Below are 27,268 nucleotides of genomic sequence, written 5' to 3'. Positions count from 1 at the left end.
TTGTAAGGCACGTCCTCACCAGATATCACCGGCAACAACGTCGCCCATGGGCACAAAACCACCGTCGCTGTACCAGACAGGACTGGCAAAAAGTGCTCTTCACTGACGAGTCGCGGTTGTCTCACCATGGGTGATGGTCGAATTCGCGTTTATCGTCGAAGGAATGAATGTTACACCGAGGCCTGTACTCTGGAGCGGGATTGATTTGGAGGTGGAGGGTCTGTGGCGGTGTGTCACAGCATCATCGGACTGAGCTTGTTGTCATTACAGGCAATCTCAACGCTGTGCGTTACAGGGAAGACATCCTCCTCCCTCATGTGGCACTCTTCCTGCAGGCTCATCCTGACATGACCCTGCAGCATGACAATGCCACCAGCCATACTGCTCGTTCTGTGCGTGATTTCCTGGAAGACAGGAATGTCAGTGTTCTGCCATGGCCAGCGAAGAGCCCGGATCTCAATCCCATTGAGCACATCTGGGACCAGTTGGATCGGAGGGTGAAGGCTAGGGCCATTCCCCCCAGAAATGTCAGGGAACTTGCAGGTGCCTTGGTGGAAGAGTGGGGTAACATCTCACAGCAAGAACTGGCAAATGTGGTGCATTCCATGAGGAGGAGATGCACTGCAGTACTTAATGCAGCTGGTAGCCACACCAGATACTGACTTACTTTGGATTTTGACCCCCCCTTTGTTCAGGGACACATTATTCCATTTCTGTTAGTCACATGTCTGTGGAATTTGTTCAGTTTATGTCTGAGTTGTTGAATCTTGTTATGTTCATATAAATATTTACACATGTTAAGTTTGCTGAAAATAAACGCAGTTGACAGTGAGAGGACATTTCTTTTTTCTTTTTTGCTGAGTTTAGGTAGACACACTTGGAATTATATTCTCAGACTACCATCTGCTCTGGAAGACAAGCTAGGTCTGGTTCCCCTCTAAGCAGGAGTGTCTTCTTGTTGCAGGTTCAGGGTGAAACATGGTTGTGTAAAAACAGTCTATCAGGGATAATTATCTCACTGACTACATAACATGTTTTAATTTGGGCAGAGGAACCACAGTTGATATCACACATGCCAATCGAAACATCTGGAATGGATTACTTTGCCTCCCTCCAATAGAACTGCTGCCAGTTCAGTAGGAATCACTGTTCAATAGCAGCAGTACTAAGAGGAGTATGGAACACCCAGTCTGCGGAGGAGGATTCAACTGTCATGATGATTTGCGTGTGGCACAATACTGCCACCTGATGGAGATAAAGTGCACTGAACACCATGGGGAGAAAATTGAATTCGGCAAAGAGTTGCTGATTTAATATCACCTGTATGTTTTCCTGTATAATTAGGGATGGTAAACGGATCCTAAATCTGTGTCTGTTGGCAATTTCTTCCTGGAGTGCGAGGAAATTGATGTGGTGAAAATATAAGATACCTTTTCAACCCCTCACTTTTTTTTAAAACATTGTGTTGGAATTACTTTTTAAACAGAGATCCTCATTTAGGACAGCACGAGACCAAAACAAACTGTTTTATCACTCTAATGGTCAAGAAAACCCTTTTCCCAGCCAGCACCCAGTCTACCTCCAATCACCACGAAGGATAGGATAGGGTTGATATATTGCGGGCTATGGGTAATTAAGCATCTTCCAGCTGATAGTACAATCTCCAGTAAGTATTTATAATTTGTTTTCAGGTAAGAGTACAAACAGGAGAGATTCTTATACTTTTCTATATCCCACAGAATTGACAGGAATGCCATTGAAGATAGAAATGCCTTTCCATGTCAGTGATGCTTTCACTGCAGTGTCTACACAAGTGTTCACAGATCAGTGAGGCGCTTTAACTTTTGCGAGATACATTTGTTTTCATTCCTCTGAGAGAAGATGTTTAAGTTATATTTCAGAGTGACTCATAATTGGTATGAGTCAGACTCAATTTATCAGCCCAGTCAATAATAAACGTTCTTGAATCAAAACGTTTTAAAGTATGTTTTCCCCTCATTTATTGCATCATATAAGCTGCAATAAGGCAACTAAAGCTATGGTTTTCTCTTTACTTAAAATAAGAAAAGCAATTGCACATCTGAGTTTGAAATATGAGTTTTCTGAAGTTTGTGAATCAAATTGTGATTGTTTGCTGAGTTGAAGTGTAAGAAGAATGTTATGCGTGATTATTTACCCCCAGAGAACCAGTTTCATGGTTTGATTGAACAGGGTCCTAGGTTCATAACAGGAGAGCACCAAATCACATACTGTTTCTATTTTCACAGGGGGCATGAAGACAACGGCTTTAAAGCGAAAACAGTGGAAAAAAAATTGTCTTGAACAGGTAATCAAATGGCTTACTCATTTAGCATGCAGATTTATGCACGCTGTAATTAATTTGCCATTAAGCCTTGATTGATGTCCCTTAGCTTTTTGAAGCCGACATCAGGCTATAATTACTTCCCGTGTTGCACTCGCAGCACTGTTCCATTAAGGTAAACAGATGCTAATTTAGCTGTGCAGTATCTTTTACAGTTGCAGCATAGGAATGTGTTGAATAGGAGCGTACAACTTCATTGGAATTTGTCCTGCCGTGTGCGGAGTATGACCATGCGTTGAGCGTGGAGAAGCGATTGGGGATTGTTCCTTAATGTGAGATCTTGTAGTTGCTGCTGTTTCATGTTCTTGGGTGCATAATATACTGCTCAAAAAAATAAAGGGAACACTAAAATAACACATCCTAGATCTGAATGAATGGAATAATCTTATTAAATACTTTTTTCTTTACATAGTTGAATGTGCTGACAACAAAATCACACAAAAATAAATCAATGGAAATCCAATTTATCAACCCATGGAGGTCTAGATTTGAAGTCACACTCAAAATTAAAGTGGAAAACCACACGACAGGCTGATCCAAATTTGATGTAATGTCCTTAAAACAAGTCAAAATGAGGCTCAGTAGTGTGTGTGTGGCCTCCACGTGCCTGTATGACCTCCCTACAACGCCTGGGCATGCTCCTGATGAGGTGGCGGATGGTCTCCTGAGGGATCTCCTCCCAGACCTGGACTAAAGCATCCGCCAACTCCTGGACAGTCTGTGGTGCAACGTGGCGTTGGTGGATGGAGCGAGACATGATGTCCCAGATGTGCTCAATTTAATTCAGGTCTGGGGAACGGACGGGCCAGTCCATAGCATCAATGCCTTCCTCTTGCAGGAACTGCTGACACACTCCAGCCACATGAGGTCTAGCATTGTCTTGCATTAGGAGGAACCCAGGGCCAACCGCACCAGCATATGGTCTCACAAGGGGTCTGAGGATCTCATCTCGGTACCTAATGGCAGTCAGGCTACCTCTGGCGAGCACATGGAGAGCTGTGCGGCCCACCAAAGAAATGCCACCCCACACCATGACTGACCCACCGCCAAACCGGTCATGCTGGAGGATGTTACAGGCAGCAGAACGTTCTCCACAGCATCTCCAGACTCTGTCACGTCTGTCACATGTGCTCAGTGTGAACCTGCTTTCATCTGTGAAGAGCACAGGGCGCCAGTGGCGAATTTGCCAATCTTGGTGTTCTCTGGCAAATGCCAAACGTCCTGCACGGTGTTGGGCTGTAAGCACAACCCCCACCTGTGGACGTCGGGCCCTCATACCACCCTCATGGAGTCTGTTTCTGACCGTTTGAGCAGACACATGCACATTTGTGGCCTGCTGGAGGTCATTTTGCAGGGCTCTGGCAGTGCTCCTCCTGCTCCTCCTTGCACAAAGGCGGAGGTAGCGGTCCTGCTGCTGGGTTGTTGCCCTCCTACGGCCTCCTCCACGTCTCCTGATGTACTGGCCTGTCTCCTGGTAGCGCCTCCATGCTCTGGACACTACGCTGACAGACACAGCAAACCTTCTTGCCACAGCTTGCATTGATGTGCCATCCTGGATGATCTGCACTACCTGAGCCACTTGTGTGGGTTGTAGACGCTGTCTCATGCTACCACTAGAGTGAAAGCACCGCCAGCATTCAAAAGTGACCAAAACATCAGCCAGGAAGCATAGGAACTGAGAAGTGGTCTGTGGTCACCACCTGCAGAACCACTCCTTTATTGGGGGTGTCTTGCTAATTGCCTATAATTTCCACTTGTTGTCTATTCCATTTGCACAACAGCATGTGAAATTTATTGTCAATCAGTGTTGCTTCCTAAGTGGACAGTTTGATTTCACAGAAGTGTGATTGACTTGGAGTTAGATTGTGTTGTTTAAGTGTTCCCTTAATTTTTTTGAGCAGTGTATATTCTCTATGTTGACAGTGTGTAGTGACTGGTAATGGCAGTTGATTGTTACACTAACGGTGTATGTGACTTGTGGGACAAGACATAGGAAGTGGCATAATCCTCATTCAGCTGGTAAATAGCATCAATCCACACTAACACATTTGACATCAAGAAGGCATTTATTCGTTTTAACATTAAATGAACACCATCTCAAAGAAAGCATTTATCCAATTAATATTTCCTACATGCAAGAACATAAAAAACTACAATGTCTTCACCATCAGTTCATCAAGTGAGGAGTTGGTGGGAAAAAAACAAAACTAAGAGCCATTAAATCATTTGGAAAATAGAGAAAATAAGTACTACCTGATCCACAGAATGTATGTAACCGCGCCATCTTGTTATTTCCTTTCATGGCCATCCATTTGCATTCTGCAGTCTCTCAATGGTCCTTCTGAAGAACTTTGTATGACCACCCAGTCCAGTAGATAGAATGGCCACCTCTACTACTGAACAGCCTTTCCGACGCACACCCAAATCTAAGCCAACCCAGCACCCATATACCCTCATAGTATCTGAAAGGATTGGATAGAAGTATGCAAAATGGCTGACACTAGGTTACGTTTTGGTCATATTAGGGTTGTCACAATACCCACATTTTACTAACAATATATCAACCCAAGTATCACAATACCGAGTAGTATTGCAACACCACAGGAAAAAAAATTCTGGTTGGCCTAGCGTCCTGTTCGCCCCATCCCCCACTGACGCTTGTTCATGTTTCTAAACGTTATGTGCATATGCTACACAAAAAACCTCTCACTGATATTCACACTTCTACTCAATACAACACATATTGAATTTAACTTCACACTGTATAATAGAACACTGCATAGAAATGGCTGATTTTATCATGTTTGCAAAGGCCTACCTGTGATTTGGTTGGAGGAATGGGAGGAAGGAATATACATGCATAATGATCTGCATGTCATTGTGGCAATAAGGGGAAAACACTACATGACACCTTTACTCTTCAGATAACACACAGACACACACTCTCGTCTCCCTCTCTCTCAAACACACACCACTCTCTCTCCCACAAACAAATACACACACTGCTCCCAACTTTAAAAACGTTAGTCACCAAGCATAATTTAAGGGGCACCAGAAAGAGAGATTTTTTTTATATACTGAACAAAAATACAAATGCCACATGTAAAGTGTTGGTCCCATGTTTCATGAGCTGAAATAAAATATCTCAGAAATGTTCCATATGCACAGAAATGTTATTTCTCTCCAATTTGCTGTACAAATTTGTTTACATCCCTGTTAGTGAGCATTTCTCCTTTGCCAAGATAATTCATTCACCTGACAGATGTGACATAACAAGAAGCTGATTAAACAGCATGATCATTACACAGATGCAACTTGTGCTGGGGACAATAAAAGGTCACTCCACCAGGCACAACCAGAAGAGGACTGGCCACCCCTCATAGCCTGGTTCCTCTCTAGGTTTCTTCCTAGGTTCTGGTCTTTCTAGGGAGTTTTTCCTAGCCACCGTGCTTCTACACCTGCATTGCTTGCTCTTTTTGGGTTTTAGGCTGGGTTTCTGTACAGCATTTTGAGGTATCAGCTGATGTAAGAAGGGCTTTATAAATACATTTGATTTGAATTTTAGTCACTCTAAAATGTGCAGTTTTGTCACACAACACAGTGCCACAGATGTCCTAAGTTTTGAGGGAGTGTGGCGTTGGCATGCTGACTGCCGGAATGTCCTCCAGAGCTGTTGCCAGAATTGAATGAATTTCTCTACCAATGTCGTTTTAGAGAATTTTACATCCAACCAGCCTCACAACCGCAGACCACGTGTAACCATGCTACCCCAGAACCTCCACATCCAGCTTCTTCATCTGCGGGATCGTCTGAGACCAGCCACCCGGACAGCTGATGAAACTGATGAGTATTTCGGTCTATAATAAAGCCCTTTTGTGGGGAAAATTGGCTGGGCATTGCTCCCCAGTGGGTGGGACAGTATCCCAAGTGGATGGCCCTATGCCCTCCCATGGCTGCGTCTCTGCCCAGGCATTTGAAATCTATAGATTGAGGCCTAATACATGTATTTAAACTTGACTGATTCCTTACATGAACTGTAAAATCTTTTTTAATGGTTGCATTTAAGTTTTTGTTCAGTATAGTTTAGGCTTACATTAGGCCTATATAAATCCTACCTTTGAAGCACATCTCATGAGTAGCAGATCATTTTCCTTTCTTCCTGTGGCAATCAAATTTGGCTAGACCTACTGTCAAGTTACAAGATTGTTAGCTAGGTAACATGACTGAACAACGTTTTTTTCCCCTTATCAAACCAATAATTAGCAAACCTGGATTCAAAACGGCCCACAACATGGTTTGTGAAATTATTTGAAAAAATTTGCATGAAATTGCGCAGGAATATATAAAAAAAATTTACCGTTTGAGCTAGACAAGCTGTTTTCTTTGCTGAAATGCTGCAATCATGTCTTTAGCAAAGCTGCTTTTCCTCTCTGGCACTTAAGAGGCTGCATGACAGCGAACTTGCAAAGCTGACTCTGATTGGCCTGTGGTCTTGGTTATTCCAGGGATGAAATTATATTTTTATATTCTTAATCCCATTCCTTTACTAGATTTGTGTGTATATGTTGTGTAATTGTCAGATATTACTTGTTAGATATTACTGCACTGTCGGAGATAGAAGCACAAGTATTTCGCTACACCCGCAATAACATCTGTTAAACACATGTATGTGACCAATACAATTTGACAATGTTAACTTTTGTCAAATTAAATGTATAACATTTAACAACTGAAGACCCCTCAGGGTCTGCATCCCCGCTTGCCATCACAGCTAAATTATATTTTAAAAACTGATGAAATAGATGTGCAGGAAGAGCGGAAGGAGAAAAGCAGGTGAGTAAGGGCTGATAGGGGATGTGGCTGGCAGATTACAAAACTGACTTTGTTTTATAACAGGCGCCAGTGGGTTCTTTAGATCGGTGGGGGCGAAATATGTGGTAGTACTGGTATTTTTAAATGTTGGTATCATAAGTATCATGACGTTTTGGTACTGTGATATTACCGTGGAACCGGTATACCGTGCAACACTAGGACATAGACCCCTTTCCAGTACACAACACACTGACGTCACCCACAGATGTGCGCGACTCTTGGCTGCGCTCATTCAACAGACTATATTACATTTTTTATTACTTCTAAACAAAATAACTTTTACAATGCTTGAACAGTCGCTAAGATTACATTCGGTTGTGATCTTTGCAAAATAACTATTTTGGATGCAGCAGTTGTTCACTAGAATGCTAACGCTCATTGCCAAAGAGACATTTTACTGGTTGAAGTTGAAGTGTTTTTTAAGTATATTGCAGTTGATTTGCAATGATGACACACATATTATATCAAGCAGGACATTCACACGAGCCTTAAAATCCAATCCAAAAGTAGTGTGAAATGCATTCATAAGCAACATGTAAATAGAGGCTTTTTTTTGCTGGCATTCTAGAATAACTCCCGTGTTCTGCCACCAACTAGTGCGAATGGCCCTTGTGCGGAAATGGGTCTATTGGATAGGTCTCAACAATACTTTCAGATCTGTTCGGGGGAAATGGACAACGGCATAGGAACTTGTTTGCAATCTTGCAATGTTTCGTATCGCCACTATGTGCCCATGTTACCTTGACACAAAATGGCTACCTCCACGAGTCTGAGGCCCCTCATATCTTCTTCATGCGCTTCCTGGGCCTCTGGTTGAAGACGGGTGACGTGCCCATGAGTGAGTCGGGAGAGTGCGAGGCGTAGCTGCCGTCCGACGCCGCCCCTCCGGGCGAGGGCGCCATGCCATCTGCCTCGCTCATGGTGGACATGGGCCCTCCCTCCTCGAACACATCACCTCCCAGTACCCCGTGGCCTGACACCTGGCCCTCCTCGCTGTCCTGGGGCTCCATCTTCACCTGCGACAGGTGCCACAAGGGGGAGCTGATGGCAACTCCGCCGCCTGTCAGGGACACAATGGCCAAGATGAAGGACAGAACTCGGTTACAAATATTGTATATGAAATAGTTATTTGTAATCAAATCTATCTCATGAAAACAATACTATGTTATACAGTTAATATTATCATTGCCTCTTGGTCCCTGAGGGTATCATACTAGTGTTTGTCCGACTTAAGAAAAGTACCTATATCATGTAGGCCTAAATGAAGCATATATCTATGTCAAATGCTAAATAACACTTTTATACGATCAGTGTTATGATATCATGCAAGTCAATGTTAGAATCAGTGCAATACTTTTAGGGTATTTTTTAACACAACCAACTCATGTCTCTATGCCTTACGTTATGTATGTCTTTACCATATGTATTTGGACAGTGAAGCTAACATGTTCATTTGGGCTCTAAAGAGCATTTAGAATTTCAGATCAAATGATCACTATGGCACGATAGTACAGAATGTCACTTCTTATCTGACCTAGGGAGAACTGGATTTCAACCACACACATTTATTCACCTTTATAATAAAGCATTGCATGCATGACATCGCATTTGCGTAGTGGCATGAAGCAGTAAAGTAGAGGCACTTACAGAAGTTGCACACATGGAGAAATGTTTTTGTAACCTAGGGTCTGGTACAATTGTTGACTTTTATAAATACAATTCATGCAATTCTACGTCATTTTACATGACTGGAGACTTTAGCAGAATCTTTTTTTAATGCGTACAAATAATCAAAATGACAGGCTACTTTGACACTGAGAATCTGAGATCAACAAAGCTGAACTTGTCTTGAATCAATGGCCGAGGCGTATGGAGACATATTGTAGCCGACAATATGAGGAGGAAATTATCATCCTAAAAATGACAGCGAAGTTGCAAAGCCGAAAAATGCTTTCCAGTTTCACTAACTCACACAATTCACTGGTGATGACCTACGCACTCGTGCCAAAAGTCTCTCTCTCATTTTACTTTGTAAAAACATATTTGGAAGTTGATCAAATATTTTGGTAGCCTACAGCAGACAGATTAGTCTTCTCTTTTCAGCAGGAACCATTTGCTTTCCAACTTGTGTTTTCCCTCAATTGTATTTGAAATATTGCAAAAGGCCTGTTTTAACTGCATGCTGTTTGTTCACTGACAGATCTGCCATGTGTTCCCGACTGTAGGCTATGCGTTGTTATTGGGCTACATCCACAGCTTGGAGAATTAACGAAGAGGCAACTCGAATGAACTTTGATCCCTTATTATCATTTTTTTATATCGCAAAAAGTGAATTATTTTTCATGCCACGACAGGTACCGGATCCAGCGTAATGAAGGAGTCCAAAACGGAGAGATGCCGGATCCTGTTCCGGCAGGATCTGGCTCAAATTAATCACTATACATATGTTTAACCATTGGACATAACAGTACTTTATGGATCTAGTCCCCCCCCATTTGAAGAAATCATAAGTATTTGGACAAATTCACTTATATTAAAATAGTCTAAAGGTTTTTGTTCCCATATTGCTTGCACACAATGACTACATCAAGCTTGCGTCTCTAAAAACTTGTTGGGTGCATATGCAGTTAGTTTTGGCTAAGTTACAGAGGTTACACAACAGATGCTAACCTCTCACCATTACCAATAACAGGGAAGGTTACCATTTTTTTTGGGGGGGGGGTGGTATCATCTTTGTACCTCTAACTTTGTCATAATCGTGGTAGCATCCAAATGAATGTAAGAATGTTCAGACAGTTCAGTCATTGCGTGCAAGGGATGAGACCAAATACTACACTATGTTAATCATTTGATCTCAATTCCAAAATGCTAGAGTACAGAGCCAAAATCAAAAATGTAATTTCACTGTCCAAATACATATGGTGAGGACTGCACTTAGTATTACGGGGGTATATACAGTACCTGAGGTGTGTGGTGAGTGTTCCCCCTCCAGGCCCCCAGCCAGCCTCTCGTTTGGGGCCCCCAGAACCCCAATGGGGAGGGCCTGATCCCCAGAGGCCTGGTCCGCCTCTGGCTCCTCGCTGATGGGGAAGGCAATGTCATTCATTGGTTCCTCTTTGATCCGCGGGGGCTTGGAGTCCTCCAGGGCCTTCTCAGGGTTCACCAGCCGCTCATACTCCTCCGACAGCTCCTTGCTGACCTGGGAACAGCCCCAGGGGATAGATAGGGTTAACAGTGAGCTCCTTGCAGGGCCCTACACTAACATTGTTTTTCTAAAAGGAGCAAAAATGTTGGCGCACACAAAGACATTTAGGAACACAATGAAAGTATGCTTGTTTTTATAATAAATGACTAAAGGTTCATGAATAAAAGTTTTTGGGAGTGTTCCATGCTCAATCAAGCACAATGTACCCTCAAATATTTCAATCACTTAGGTGAGACAAATGTTCATCTGCCCAGAACGAAGGGATAGTTAACCGTGGGATGGTAAATAGCTCTTGGCTGACCTAGGAACGGCACAGGGGATAGAGCGTTAACAGTGGGATAATCTAACCTACACAGGACTAGAAGGTCAAATAACACAGGGTGCAGGTGCCTGGTCTCACCATGTCAACATCAGGATCATGTGGATGTCCATATGATCCTTTCACAACGTTGTGTCCTACTAAACACAACACACTTTTTCCCCCAGCCACCACAAACAAAGTCCATCCCAAAACAACACCAGCAATTCCTCACCTGGAGCATGTGGCTGTGGTAGTCCTTGATGCGCACCTGCCAGAAGCGCTGCAGGGCCAGCACGCTGCCGATGCCCACCTCGTGGAACACCTGCTCTATCACATCCGGGAAGGGCGTGGCGCCCAGGCGGGCCTCGCGGTCTGCGGCCGTGCGCAGCAGTCGGCTGAGGCGCAGGTAATGCTCGTGGGCCAGGTCAGTCAGGGTCTCCAGCACGCTCTCCTGGGCCGACTCGAAGCCGGCGTGGGCCAGGACTGTGGCCACTGACTGGTACAGGAGCTGTCGGCACGAGGGCCAGCTCAGCTCCGTGACGGGCTCACCTTTTCCCCTGTATGGGGAGAGGGGAGGAAGAGGGGGTGAGAGACAGAGGGGGAGAGAGGTGAAGATTGAAGGAGGGATGAGACAGAACTAACTCACAGGAGAAAACTTGGAACGTAACTGATAATTCCTTGCCTCATTGTTGCCAGAGCACTGTTCACCACATTCTTCCACAAAAAAATACGATCATAATCCATTTTGCTTATCTTCATTTGCTTATTGTGACTTGAATGCAAAGTTCAATTAATAAACATAGATCACAATACAAAGTGACACTGTGAATGCCACTGCAACAAGTCAAGACACAGTCATTACTCTCTTACATGTAAAAGTCACTCTCAGGGTCGCTGTGGCAGAGCTGGAAGGGCTGCCAGGGTGCCTTGCTGTCCAGGGGCAACAGGTCATCGGGGGCGGCCGGCGGTGTGGGTGGCCGTGGGGGCAGAGCCTCCCCTTCCTCCAGCCTGCTACTTCCTCCAGCACCACCGCCCTCCGAGGGGACCAGACCTTTCCCCTGGGCTGTAGCCAGGAGGCTGCGGAGGCGTCGGGTGTGCTGGCATAGCTGCACTGTGTGGATGGTGAGACTGCAGGGCTCAGAGGGAATGTCCAGCATGGTGGTGGGCCGGGGCCGCTGGGCCGAGGGCTGGTGCAGAGGGGGGTCCTGCATCTCCACCGAGCGGAACTCACGCTGGAGCAGGTCGAAGGAGCTGCGGCTCGGTGGGGCGCCTGCCGGCCCGGGGATCTCGCCCCAGTAACGCATCATCGTTCCCTAGTGAGCCGCTTCAGGCTCTCGTGTGATGAGGTTTCTGGTATGTGACAAAGCAGGGGAGATGGCAATCAGCACACACTAAAAGGAACAAGGACCTAATTTATCTATTTCTCTTATCTAGCCCTGTGTTTCTGCCTACTGTTCTGGAGTGTGAATTGATTACACTTAGTAACACAAAAAGGGAAGGACGGGGATAAGGACGGGGATAAGGGAACAAAAATGGCCCTACCAACTAACCCTACACCCATTAAAACCACTATTCCACTACTTGGCCATATCTGATCCTGCACCAGGCCAGCAGCCTGGGAAGACAGGACACTATTGTTCAACACACCTTGAAACTCTTCTGCAGTAAAATCTCGTACACCCACGTACTTCTCTGCAGCTGCTACCACAAAATGTTTTTTTCCTGTGATTTAAGTTCCAGTTCTGCAGTACAGTTGATAACAATGGGTATGAACACTAAGAAACCAACCTTACTGAAGCACGTTATTCCCATCACTCTCTATTGATCTCTGCCTACTCACAGCAAGCCTCTTAGGAGCCCTCCTCCTAGACCCATCTTCCTCTACTACTATCTTCACTGTCTAAGCATACGACACCATCTGTGCTACTCCGATCCTGGCAACCTCAACCTGCCTTCATCTCACCGGACACTTCTAAGCTCCAGCACCATTAGTACCCAATTCCTTTGCATCATGCCCCTCCTGCACACTTCTCACATCTAGGAATCTCCTAGCCCTTCATCATGACTCTCAGTTCCATTACATTACAGATAAGAGTCATTGGACGAAGGCGTCTTCTGTACAGGGGAGTTTTGCTAAGCACATTAACACGTATCGCTTGCGGTACGGTTTTGGAAGCATAAGGACCTTATCTTTAAAAAAACCCAATAAGGTTCAATTGATACACACCTTTATAGGGTTAGTGTTCCCACACGGCCATATCTCCATGTTACAGGGCGCGTTTACAGAAGACAGAGGGACCACCTGTGCTAATTAGCCATCTAAGCATGTTAACGAACACCTGTGTGTAACGGAAGAAGGCTGCAACTGTCGGCTGCAATTGTGATGAAGCCGGTTAACCTGTTATGGCTAGGGGGCAGTATTTTCACAGCCGGATAAAAAACGTACCCGATTTAATCTGATTATTACTCCTGCCCAGTAACTAGAATATGCATATAATTATTGGCTTTGGATAGAAAACACTCCAAAGTTTCTAAAACTGTTTGAATGCTGCCCTGCCCTGCCCTATAAAAAAACACACCCACAAAATTTGAGTTTGCTATTCACAAGAAGCATTGCCTGATGTGAACCATGCCTCGAACAAAGGAGATCTCAGAACAATTGTTGACTTGCATGAAACCGGAAAGGGTTACAAAAGCATCTCTAAAAGCCTTGATGTTCATCAGTCCACAGTAAGACAAATTGTCTATAAATCTATATACTCTGCTTAGGAGTGGCCATCCTGCAAAGATGACCGCAAGAGCACAGCACAAAATGCAAAATGAGGTTAAGAAGAATCCTAGTGTGTCAGCTAAAGACTTGCTAACATCTCTGTTGACGAGTCTACGATACGTAAAACACTAAACAAGAATGGTGTTCATGGGAGTACACCATGGAAGAAGCCACTGCTCCTCCAAAAAAAACTTTGCTGCACGTCTGAAGTTTGCAAATGTGCACCTGGATGTTCCACAGCGCTACTGGCAAAATATTCTGTGGACAGATGAAACTACAGTTAAGTTGTTTGGAAGGAACACACAACACTATGTGTGGAGAAAAAAAAAAGACACAGCACACCAACATCAAAATCTCATCCCAACTAAAGTATGGTGAAGGGAGCATCATGCTTTGGAGCTGCATTGCTGCCTCATGGCCTTGACAGCTTGCTATCATCGACGGAAAAATGAATTCAAGTTTATCATATTTTGCAGGAGAATGTAAGGCTCTCTGTCTGCCAATTGAAGCTCAACCGAAGTTGGGTGACGCAACAGGACAACGTCCCAAAACACAGAAGTAAATCAACAACAGAATGGCTTCAACAGAAGAAAATACACCTTCTGGAGAGGCCCAGTCAGAGTCCTGACCTAAACCCGACTTGAGATGCTGTGGCATGACCTTGAGAGCGGTTCACACAAGACATCCCAAGAATATGGCTGAACTGAAACAGTTTTGTAAAGAGGAATTGTACAAAGTCCTCCTGACCATTGTGCAGCTCTGATCCGCAACTACAGAAAAAGTTTGGTTGAGGTTATTGCTGCCCAAGTAGGGTCAACCAGTTATAAATTCAAGGGTTCACATACTTTTCCCACCCTGCACTGTGAATGTTTACACGGTGTGTTCAATAAAGACATGAAAACATCTAATTGTTTGTGTGTTATTAGTTTAAGCAGACTGTGTTTGTCTATTGTTGTGAAATCCAGGTAATTCCAAAGGGTTCACATACTTTTTCTTGCCATTGTAGGTCCTGGGTGGCAGGAAGCTTGGCCCCATTAATGTACTGATCTGTACGCACTACCCTCTGTAGCGCTTTACGGTCGGATGCCGAGCAGTTGCCATTCCAGGCGGTGATGCAACCGGTCAGGATGCTCTCAATGGCGCAGCTGTAGAACGTTTTGAGGATCTGGGAACCCAGGCAAAAGCTTTTCAGTCTCCTGAGGGGGGAAAGGCGTTGTCGTGTGCTGTTCATTACTTTCTTGGTATGCTTGGACCATGATAGTTTGTTGGTCATGTGGACACCAAGGATCTTGAAATTCTCTCGACCGGCTCCACTACAGCCCCATCGATGTGAATGGGGGCGTGTTCGGCCCTCCTTTTCCTGTAGTCCACAATCATCTCCTTTGTCTTGCTCACGTTGAGGGAGGGGTTGTGGTCCTGGCACCACACTGCCAGGTCTCTGACCTCCTCTCTATAGGCTCTCTCGTTGGTGATCAGGCCTACCACCGTTGTGTCGTCACCAAACTTAATGATGGTGTTGGAGTCGTGCTTGGCTATGCAGTCGTGGGTGAACATGGAGTACAGGAGGGGACTAAGCACACACCCCTGAAGGGTTCCCATGTTGAGGATCAGCGTGGCAAATGTGTTGTTGCCTACCCTTACCACCTGAGGGCGGCCCGTCAGGGAGTTCAGGATCCAGTTGCAGAGGGAGGTGTTTAGTCCCAGGGTCCTTAGCTTAGTGATGAGCTTTGAGGGCACTATGGTGTTGAGCTCTGAGCTGTCATACCTTCATATCGACCTTGTGCCATACTGGGATATTCGGTAATACCCCACCCATATTCTTTAATCCAAATGTTAGCAATGCTAACAAGTACATGTAAAATTCCATAGAGAAGCCTAACTAAATGCTAACAAGTGCATTGTGAAAAATGTTTACACTTTCGGACCTAAAACTATACAAATAATTAAAAAGTGCTACTCAGTTTGCTGCACGCACAAAACAAATATTAGACAGCAAGGCTCTTGATCCATTAGGGGTTCTTAAGAGGGGATTCTCTGCTTTTAACAAGTGAATGCTTGCTTTTGGAAGAAGCTAACTAGCTACTAAATTAGCAAACCATATGCACAACTGCAGAGCATTTAGCACATTTTAGACAGATAGCTTAATAGTTATAAGCTATCTAGCTGGCAAACATTTAGTTGTGAATTCCATACTGTAATTAGATCACCTGGCACATGCTGCACAACATTGAGTGACTCACAAGGCTCTGGTCTCTTGTAGTTGTGTGCTTGTAAACAGACTTCATAATAATTTGACAGGTGAAATGAAGAACGCAATGTTCTTTATCTCCTAACATATTGCACAAGTTGACTGCAGGTATTTTCTTACAAAGTAGCTAGCTACAAATATTCAAATTCATAAGGAAAAAAAATGTAATAAATAGTTTCAATGGTATTGATGGTATTGAAAAACCATCCGGTGGCTTTTTCCAAATAACCCGGTATACCGCCCAAGTCTAGCATCCACTACTCAAGGGGTTTTTCAAAATGCATACACCATGCTCCAAGCTTGCAAATTGGAGCACGGGACGGTCGGAGTATGATCCAAATTAAAGTAAGCCAACCGGAGCACGGAGGGCACTTCTCGAATGTGTACTCCGTTTGTATACTGAACAAAAATATAAACACAACATGCAACAATTTCAATTTTTTTACTGAGTTACAGTTCATATAATTGAATGCCACACCTTTGTGCACAAAATTTGAGAGAAATAAGCTTTTCTGTGCGTATGAAACATTTCTGGGATCTTTAATTTCAGCTCATGAAACATGGGACCAACACTTTAGATGTTGCGTTTATATTTTTGTTCAGTATACATATTTTGAAGCATGCATCGATGCAAGCTTTAACGGAAAGTATGCAAAGAAATTTGACGTAACCACGTAAAAAATGTGGCACAATTTCTTGAAATCATTGGCGGACATTATTTGAGCTGAAGCGATAGAAAATACATTCCAACTTCGGAATGAATTGTTGCCTATTCACATCTCATATGTTGCCTGACTAAAATATTTTAATCTTGACATGTTAATAAATACATGCTGTGTTAATTTTGGCATATTTACTTGTCTACCAACCGTAGATCGCAATCCCATAATAAGTCAATAGGGCTAACTGGCTAACTACTACTGTTAGCTAGCCATATAGCCACGAAGAATTGTTAGCTAGCTACCCACGAACAATTGACATCTAACTTGCATCACTGTCTGTAATTTGTCTCAATAGACTTCATGATGTGTAGCCTAACATGTGCACAATGATGTACCAAATCTGTGATTTAGTGCATTTTTATTGGGAAAGCATTAGAATAAGGCGACTTAACATTTGCAGGCGTAGGTGGTAATATTTCTCGAGGAAGAAATAATTCTAATGTTAAGGTAAGATTTGAATAGAGAAAGCAGATCATAGAGCAGTGCTCCCTTTCTTTTGATCCTATCAGTATCGACACATGCTCCAACGACGCACTTAGCACAGTTCTCTCTGTGGTGTTTTGGGAAACGCATGTTACATCTTCGGCCGTTGTAGGAAAGATACATCATTAAAAAACACTAGTAAGCCTAAGTTCTAGAGGTCGACCGATTAATCGGAATGGCTGATTAATTATGCTAAACAACCGGTAATCGGTATTTTTGGCCACCGATTTGCCTATGTTTTATTCTATTTTTTTAAACCTTTATTTAACTAGGCAAGTCAGTTAAAGAACACATTCTTATTTTCAATGACGGCCTAGGAACGGTGGGTTAACTGCCTTGTTCAGGGGCAGAACGACAGATTTTTACCTTGTCAGCTTGGGGATGCAACCTTACGTTAACTAGCCCAACGCTCTAACCACCTGCTTTACGTTGCCAAGGTAAGTTGCTAGCTAGCATTAAACTTATCTTATAAAAAAACAATCAATCAATCATAAACACTAGTTAACTACACATGGTTGATGATATTACTAGTTTATCTAGCCTGTCCTGCTTTGCATATAATCGATGTGGTGCGCATTCGCGAAAAAGGACTGTCTTTGCTCCGACGGGTACCTAACAATAAACATCAATGTCTTTCTTAAAATCAATACACAAGTATAGATTTTTAAACCTGCATATTTAGTTAATATTGCCTGCTAACATGAATTTCTTTTAACTAGGGAAAATGTGTCACTTCTCTTGCAAACAGAGTCAGGGTATATGCAGCAGTTTGGGCCGCCTGGCTTCTTGCGAACTGTGAAGACTATTTCTTCCTAACAAAGACAGCATTTGCGGAAAAAAAGCACAATCGTTGCACGACTGTACCTAACCATAAACATCAATGCCTTTCTTAAAATCAATACACAGAAGTATATATTTTTAAACCTGCATATTTAGCTAAAAGAAATCCAGGTTAGCAGGCAATATTAACCAGGTGAAATTGTGTCAGTTCTCTTGCGTTCGTTGCACGCAGAATCAGGGTATACAGAATCTGGCTCGTTGCGAACTAATTTGCCAGAATTTTACGGAACTATGAAATAACATTGTAGGTTGTGCGATGTAACAGGAATATTTAGACTTATGGATGCCACCCGTTAGATAAAATACGGAACGGTTCCATATGTCACTGAAAGAATAATGTTTTCGAGATGATAGTTTCCGGATTTGACCATATTAATGACCTAAGGTTTATTATATTATAGTTAAGTCTATGATTTGATATTTGATAGAGCAGTCTGACTGAGCGGTGGTAGGCAGCAGCAGGCTCGTAATAGTCAAAGATATATGGTTTAGAGAGAAATAGTCGACGCGTCATAATTCCTGTAATAACTTGCGGCTGAACTTGAAAGGGGTTCCTTCGTTATTTTACCGTTCATGTCTTCCATAGAGAATGTCTTGATCTACTTCAAATAAGGTCTGTGTTTTGTGCTTAAACCGCCTCGGCGTTTTGATACCTGTGTAAATCTCACTAGGTAACGTTTGTCAACATATTTTCATAAATCCACTCTACAAAAAAAAAAATTATTCGCTTATATTGATCAGAGTTATATCCTATGGATATCTACACAGTTATAAAATTGGCAAGGTGGTGTAAGCCTAAACCAAACACAGACCTTATTTTAAGTTAATCTAAAAATATCCTATGGAATAAATGAAGGAACCGCTTTTCAGATTTTGCTAGAAGGTGTCATGGGAATTGTGACTCACACTTTGGTAGTCAATTCTTACCATGCCCATTATTAAAATAGGATTTCTTGCATATAGAAATTACAGTTTTTGTTTTCAGCATTCATCACAGGTAACTTAAACTCTATTTTTATTATTCAAACAGTTGAGAGTATTTGTCTCCTAAGGAGACTCTTCAGTATCGTTGTCACTTCAGAGCTGTGTGTGTGTGTGTGTGTGTATGTGTATGTGTATGTGTATATATGTGTATATATATATATATATATATATATATATATATATATATATATATATATATATATATATATATTATATATATATATATATATAAAAAAAAAATCATAATAAAAAAATCAGAATAAAATCGACCGATTAATCGGTATCGGCTTTTTTTTGGCCCTCCAATAATCGGTATCGGCGTTGAAAAATCATAATCGGTCGACCTCTACTAAGTTCCATCGCTATCGGACCCTGGGGCCTTATAAACGGTGTGTACATTTAACACTAAATATCTGCACCAAAATATTAATATTTATAAACTTGGCGCAAGCCATACATACACCAGTGGCGGCTCCTCAGAGGTGGAAGGGGAGGACCATCATCCTCAGTGAATTTCATTAAAATAAACTATTTTTTTTTTAATTATCCTTGTCGAAAAAAATATAATTAATATAATCACATCAACAAATAACTGATTAAAACACACTATTTTGCAATGATGGTCTACAGTAGCGTCAACAGCACTCTGTAGTGTAGCCAGAGGACAGCTTGTTTCCGTCCTCCTCTGGGTACATTGATTTCAATAGAAAACCTAGGAGTCTCATGTTTCTCACCCCCTTCCATAGACTTACACAGTAATCATGACAATTTCCGGAGGACGTGCTCCAACCTATCAGAGCTCTTGCAGCATGAACTGACATGTTGTCCAGAGAATGAATCTAGAACTGAAAACATAAGCTACAGCTAGCTAGCACTACACTCAGGGTCCGGAATTAACACCCGCCAAGTGCCAAATGCAGGTAGATTTTCTGTTTGGTGAGTAAATCTCAGAAGGCTATCCACAACACTGGCGGGTAAATGTTTGAACCAAAATAGTAATGTAATAAAATATCTGGCATGATGGCTCGGAGGAAATTACTCATGTTTGCCAGCCACAGACCGTCTCTAGTGCTCCAAGTTTCGCGGCACTGTTTACCATACAGGACATCACCTACTCGACATCGCTCACTTGCCACGGGTCTGCTGCTAGCTACCGTTCATTAAAAAGCGGTTATGTGGCGACATTTACCTGGGGTAAGTCAACCTTTGAAACGAAAACCCACAGACGAAAAGGAGGACGAATCACATTTAAAAAAATAACGTTTTGTGACAAATGGAGGTTTGGAGATAAGATTTCAAGAGGCTGGCTACAGTATGATGCTGAGGCTGTGGTGATGAGTTGTTCTGTGTGTCGCCAGTATGCTAAAGACAAAAGCAAAAAACAACTAATTTGTCATCGGAAAAATAAAACGATGAAGCTGGAGAACATTCGTGACCATGAACACAACAAGTGTCACATTGCCTGCGTGTCTGTGTCCCGGGCTCAATCGGAGCCTCCCCTCTTGACACCCTCTGTGACAGCACTAATGGCAATGTCAGAGCAGACCAGCATGAAGATGAAGATACTGTTAGGACTGTACAAAACATTGGCAAGGCGAGACCACTTTCTGACTTTGAGTGAGTGGATGTGCAGATGTGCAGTATTGTAGGTTATTTCTCAGCTCTTGATAAGCTTTGGTTCACCTCAAAATAGTGTATAAATACCATAAAATTATAGGCCTACTGATGCTAACATGAATCTCCAAGCTTTCCTATGGCTCTGTAACATTCTATTTTGTTAACAAACAGATTACCGACCATTTCGAATCCCACCGTACCTTCTCCGCTATGCAATCTGGTTTCAGAGCTGGTCATGGGTGGTCCTCAGCCACGCTCAAGGTCCTAAACAATATCATAACCGCCATCGATAAGAGACATTACTGTGCAGCCGTATTCATCGACCTGGCCAAGGCTTTCGACTCTGTCAAGCACCACATTCTTATCGGCAGACTAAACAGCCTTGGTTCTCAAATGACTGCCTCGCCTGGTTCACCAACTACTTCTCTGATCGAGTTCAGTGTGTCAAATCGGAGGGCCTGTTGTCTGGACCTCTGGCAGTCTCTGGGGGTGCCACAGGGTTCAATTCTCAGGCCGACTCTCTTCTCTGTATACATCAATGATGTCGCTCTTGCTGCTGGTGATTCTCTGATCCACCTCTACGCAGAGGACACCATTCTGTATACTTCTGGCCCTTCTTTGGACACTGTGTTAACTAACCTCCAGACGAGCTTCAATGCCATACATCTCTCCTTCTGTTGCCTCCAACTGCTCTTAAATGCAAGTAAAACTAAATGCATGCTCTTCAACCGATCGCTGCCCGCAACTGCCCGCCCGTCCAGCATCACTACTCTGGACGGTTCTGACATAGAATATGTGGAAAACTACAAATACCTAGGTGTCTGGTTAGACTGTAAACTCTCCTTCCAAACTCACATTAAGCATCTCCAATCCAAAATTCAATCTAGAATCGGCATCCTATTTTGCAACAAAGCATCCTTCACTCATGCTGCCAAACATACAGTGGGGGGAAAAGAGTATTTGATCCCCTGCTGATTTTGTACGTTTGCCCACTGACAAAGAAATGATCAGTCTATAATTTTAATGGTAGGTTTATTTGAACAGTGAGAGACAGAATAACAACAAAAATATCCAGAAAAACGCATGTCAAAAATGTTATAAACTGATTTGCATTTTAATGAGGGAAATAAGTATTTTTGATGTTTGATTTTTGCAGTTTTTGCAGAACCTGGTAAACAGCTTCCAGGCTATTGTGCACACACCACTGGTGCCCACCAGAATTGGCGGGACCCAATGGGTTGGACACCTATTGCGTGCACTGGACCACTTCCTGCGAGGTTACCAGGGGCTTGTTCAGCACCTGGAACAGGTAGTGGCTCTAGATTGCTATGCTAAGTACTCCAAAAGTCATCATCATTATGTAATGTCCAGTAAATAACAAACACGGTTACAATTGGTAACATCATGTTTCAATGCTTTATGCACTGATAAAATGTGTCATATCTAATATAGTTTTTTTTGGACAGCAATTAATTGTCTATTTGTATGTCTTTGTTCTTTATGTACTTCAGATTCAATTTGCTGATGCCCAAAATGTCCAGACTTCATGGACCGTGCAAAGAGGGTGATTGCGGTAGAGAGTGAGGAGTCTGATGAAGAGGTTTACCGTAAATTCCGGACTATAAGCCGGAACTTTTTTCCCAGGCTTTGAACCTCGCGGCTTAAACAATGACGCGGCTAATATATGGATTTTACCCGCTTTCAATTTTTTTTCTTCCAAAAAAACACATTCTGTGACGTGCTCAGTTTTTTGGCGGCATGAAGCTTTCATTAGACAAATGAAATTGCCGAACGGGTTAAGGTCAAACAACTTTTTTGTTTACTGTTTAGATTAAATCGAGCGCTCTCAAACTTCCCATCATTCTGATTACGGTAGTCATTTTGTCACCCTCATGGCAAAGACACGGAGAAATGCATATGATGCAGCTTTCAAGTTGAAGGCGATTGATCTGGCTGTTGGAAAAGGAAATAGAGCTGCTGCACGGGAGCTTGGTCTTAATGAGTCGATGATAAGACATTGGAAACAGCAGCGTGAGGAATTGACTCAGTGCAAAAAGACAACTAAAGCTTACTGCTATTTTTTTATTTTTTTGTTACAAGCAGTGTTTCGTTAAAGCCTATTTATTTTTGTGAGAAGCCGTGTTTCGTTAAAGCCTGCGTAAAGTTCATTTGTTTCAATGTACCGGTAGGCACCTGCGGCTTATAGACATGTGCGGCTTATTTATGTTCAAATTAATATATTTTTTTAATTCAGTGGGTGCGGCTTATATTCAGGTGCGCTTAATAGTCCGGAAATTACGGTAAGTTGATTAAAATGATTAAGCATTTGATAGGTTTACAAAACCTTCAAAATGTACTTTTATGTTTGATCCTTAAGTACATTTAGTAGCAAATTATTTTGATTTCAAGACTTCTTCAGTTGTATTCAGGCTGGGAAATTAAATCTAAACCTATCGCTGTTACATTGAACTGGGTGAATGGAATATGAATGACAGTCATCCAATATACTGTAATAGAAATAAGGCCATGCTCATGGAGAAAAAAAATAAATCATCTTCCCTCATCTTCACGTTTCCCGTTATAAATCAGACCAGTCATAAAACTGTGCATGTGAGAACGAGCATTATAACTCCGCCTGAAAAACGCCCATTATTCACCTTACATTGTGACAATAATGCCCTTATTTGTTGTGTAACTTGGAAGTATAGGAATTAGGCAAAGACAGTATCTAAAGGAATTAGCAATGGTGAACTTGATCAAATGTCTATGGAGGTGATTTTTTCTTTTCTAGTGACATTTGCTGTATCTGACCATTTCTGAAAGACAAAAACTATTGCAAATTGTAAACAGATTGTTGGAATTCAATAATGTTCTTAACGTACTTTTCCCCAAATCTAAATATGGTGCACTGCCCGCAAATTCTAAAACATTGTCTACTCTGAAATAATATACAACTACTGTAGCCTATAGGCCTACTTATCATGGTAGCCTAAAAAAGTCAATGCAAAAGATCAACTTCATGTTCACCTGTATGTTATAAACAGGTTTTAAACCACGCTCCCTTTCGGAGCATAGAGAAAAAACGTTTAATTATAATAGCCTTTCTAATAGGCCCAATTAAAAGAGAGACATGCATGCTAATTTGTTTTATGGCTACATTGAGAATAATAACTCATCATGGCCAGAAAATGTGAGGAATTTATTCTGCAATGTTGCCAACTTCTTTGCAATATATTAGGCCTATGTATTATGTTTACAAATGAAATATTGTCTACTCGAGAAATGAAACATTACATTATTCAGACATAGCCTACAAAGGTAAACGGAAAAGGTGAACCGTCTGCTCTACAATTAAACTGCACTACGGATCGGATCGCATAGAGCAAAATACACTGCTCAAAAAAATAAACTTCCTATGTCTTGTCCCACAAGTCACATACACCGTTAGTGTAACAATCAACTGCCATTACCAGTCACTACACACTGTCAACATAGAGAATATACACTGCTCAAAAAAATGAAGGGAACACTTAAACAACACAATCTAACTCCAAGTCAATCACACTTCTGTGAAATCAAACTGTCCACTTAGGAAGCAACACTGATTGACAATAAATTTCACATGCTGTTGTGCAAATGGAATAGACAACAGGTGGAAATTATAGGCAATTAGCAAGACACCCCCAATAAAGGAGTGGTTCTGCAGGTGGTGACCACAGACCACTTCTCAGTTCCTATGCTTCCTGGCTGATGTTTTGGTCACTTTTGAATGCTGGCGGTGCTTTCACTCTAGTGGTAGCATGAGACGGAGTCTACAACCCACACAAGTGGCTCAGGTAGTGCAGCTCATCCAGGATGGCACATCAATGCGAGCTGTGGCAAGAAGGTTTGCTGTGTCTGTCAGCGTAGTGTCCAGAGCATGGAGGCGCTACCAGGAGACAGGCCAGTACATCAGGAGATGTGGACGAGGCTGTAGGAGGGCAACAACCCAGCAGCAGGACCGCTACCTCCGCCTTTGTGCAAAGAGGAGCAGGAGGAGCACTGCCAGAGCCCTGCAAAATGACCTCCAGCAGGCCACAAATGTGCATGTGACTGCTCAAACGGTCAGAAACAGACTCCATGAGGGTGGTATGAGGGCCCGACGTCCACAGGTGGGGGTTGTGCTTACAGCCCAACACCGTGCAGGACGTTTGGCATTTGCCAGAGAACACCAAGATTGGCAAATTCGCCACTGGCGCCCTGTGCTCTTCACAGATGAAAGCAGGTTCACACTGAGCACATGTGACAGACGTAACAGAGTCTGGAGACGCCGTGGAGAACGTTCTGCTGCCTGCAACATCCTCCAGCATGACCGGTTTGGCGGGGGTCAGTCATGGTGTGGGGTGGCATTTCTTTGGGGGGACGCACAGCCCTCCATGTGCTCGCCAGAGGTAGCCTGACTGCCATTAGGTACCGAGATGAGATCCTCAGACCCCTTGTGAGACCATATGCTGGTGCGGTTGGCCCTGGGTTCCTCCTAATGCAAGACAATGCAAGACCTCATGTGGCTGGAGTGTGTCAGCAGTTCCTGCAAGAGGAAGGCATTTATGCTATGGACTGGCCCGCCCGTTCCCCAGACCTGAATCCAATTGAGCACATCTGGGACATCATGTCTCGCTCCATCCACCAACGCCAATGTTGCACCACAGACTGTCCAGGAGTTGGCAGATGCTTTAGTCCAGGTCTGGGAGGAGATCCCTCAGGAGACCATCCACCACCTCATCAGGAGCATGCCCAGGTGTTGTAGGGAGGTCATACAGGCACGTGGAGGCCACACACACTACTGAGCCTCATTTTGACTTGTTTTAAGGACATTACATCAAAGTTGGATCAGCCTGTAGTGTGGTTTTCCACTTTAATTTGGAGTGTGACTCCAAATCCAGATCTCCATGGGTTGATAAATTGGATTTCCATTGATTCTTTTTGTGTGATTTTGTTGTCAGCACATTCAACTATGTAAAGAAAGAAGTATTTAATAAGATTATTTCATTCATTCAGATCTAGGATGTGTTATTTTAGTGTTCCCTTTATTTTTTTGAGCAGTGTACTTGAAATAGCGCATCTATTTACTTCTGTGAAGTGGGTCCAATTAAATGAGAGATGGGACAAATAGTAGCCTATCCTAACTTGGTGTAGGGCTTTAGGCCATTTCCTGAGTACGAAACCATCAGTCACAAACAGGTGAGGAATTGATTCTGCAATTATCATACAAATGAAATAAATGATATAAATCGATGCCTATTTATAATTATTTTAGAATGTAAAGATAAAATACAGAAATGTTCACTCGTCACTAACAACAAATGATTGCATCTTGTTATATTTATGCCTAACTGCAAGTTTTTCTGTTCCGAATAAGATTGGCATCATATATTCCCCTAGGCTGCTTTTGCCTTCTAACAATGTAATACTTCAACCACTAGAACTTGTCCGTATGCATGGTCTAAAGTTTACGGGAGGATAAGCACATTCAAGTCAAGTTCAGTTTTTATAAATGCCAACTTTTGCTTGGAAACTGGCTCCCGCATGTTTTGGGGCATTTTGTGCGTATGTAGCGTTTATAAATGCGGCCCCTATTCACTTTGACTCTACCTTTCCCAGTGCAGCCTCCATCTCCCTGACCGCAAATGGATCTCCCAAAAACACATACTTTTCCATGAAACGTACTCAAACAAGGAACGAAGCATTAATAGATAGAATACTAACTTTATTAACAACTTTAGTCCGTTTTGCTAAACTTTCAACGCTACAATTTTCCATTAACTCTACTCAACGTGCCATCCGAGTCTGACATACCTCCGCCTTTTCCACAGGCAAGTCTGAACCAAAGATTTATATAACTAAACCAAGATACACCACATCCTGTCGTTTGCGTTGGGAACAAATTAGTCATAGTGGGCAGAACAAGCAGGGAGGTGGGCAGAGCCAAACACGAGCTAGCAGACATCTGCATATTGACGTTAGGGAAATCTACTCTGAAGTACGCATGTGCAATATCTCAATTCGCCTTTGCACTCCTAAACAACGCGTTTTTTACAACTTTGACAAAAGTCTACAAAACGCAGTCCACTCTGTTCATAACATATTTCTAGTTTTGGGAACGGAAAATTGTACTGAGATCAAAAGATTCATCCATGATAAAAGTTGAAAAATATTGGCCAAAATCCATCTCCTTCCATCTTCTCGCACTACCATATTTGGTATTGAGTGGAAACGCCAGGCGGATGCTTCACATTCATACATCCGGTGAAATGTCTGCCTCATTGTTCTGTCTGAACCGTTTCCACTCTCCTTCCAATACCACGCTCGTCAGGTTTAATTTCTGAGCTACCGGAGTACATATTTTAGTACTTGACGCCAGTCTTCCTCAATACTCAACTCCTCTCCAAAAAAATATATACATGCTCTTTCTGCTACTCCATCCACTGTAGTAGAAAACTGTTCAAATGGTTCTTGGATCTTGAATTTGCCCCCAATACAATTTCTGCCCATAGTATAGTGTTAGCTGGCTACTATATACGATACAAATTGCAATTACACAAATGAGATGCATACGTTGTTCTATGTAGCTTGTTAACTAGCTACGCAGGCTCAATGGATAATCCACGGTTGGCGGCGGCGCTTTATAATTTAGGTAGTTAACACAGCGATTTTATAGATCAGCAAAATATATATAGCTAGCTTCTCACCGTATTCGAAGAGATGTAACAAGAGTATAGTTTACGTCCAGAACTTAACAGCTTTCAGACGTTGCTTCTGGTCCGTGTCATTAAAAGGCACCGTGTAAATAATTTGAATGTTTGGAATAGTTCCTACTTGCTAATA

At 42.7% G+C, this 27,268-nt stretch overlaps 1 protein-coding gene across 1 annotated transcript; it reads right to left on the bottom strand.

The window, feature by feature from the left end:
* Positions 1–4,409: 4,409 nt before the first annotated feature.
* On the bottom strand, positions 4,410–27,243 carry supt7l (SPT7 like, STAGA complex subunit gamma). Its single transcript, XM_014210006.3, has 5 exons — positions 27,133–27,243; positions 11,611–12,090; positions 10,973–11,297; positions 10,196–10,433; positions 4,410–8,294 (listed from the first exon to the last, which is right to left on the bottom strand). Exons 2-5 carry the CDS (start codon positions 12,045–12,047, stop codon positions 8,014–8,016), a joined length of 1,281 nt encoding a protein of 426 aa, XP_014065481.1. The 5' UTR covers positions 12,048–12,090; positions 27,133–27,243; the 3' UTR covers positions 4,410–8,013.
* Positions 27,244–27,268: the final 25 nt, after the last annotated feature.

This window comes from Salmo salar, chromosome 09 (assembly GCF_965601325.2).
Source record: "Salmo salar chromosome 09, fSalSal1, whole genome shotgun sequence".
NCBI lineage: Eukaryota > Metazoa > Chordata > Actinopteri > Salmoniformes > Salmonidae > Salmo > Salmo salar.
Note: the sequence above shows the minus strand (reverse complement) of the source record. Positions and strands in the feature narration are given on the sequence as shown.

Coding starts and splice junctions, on each gene's coding strand:
- supt7l (XM_014210006.3), bottom strand. CDS start 12,047: ATGATGCGTTACTGGGGCGAGATCCCCGGGCCGGCAGGCGCCCCACCG. Junction 11,298..11,610: donor CCTGAGAGTGACTTTTACAT/GTAAGAGAGTAA, acceptor CTCCCCATACAG/GGGAAAAGGTGAGCCCGTCA. Junction 8,295..10,195: donor ACACTCACCACACACCTCAG/GTACTGTATATA, acceptor TGTCCCTGACAG/GCGGCGGAGTTGCCATCAGC.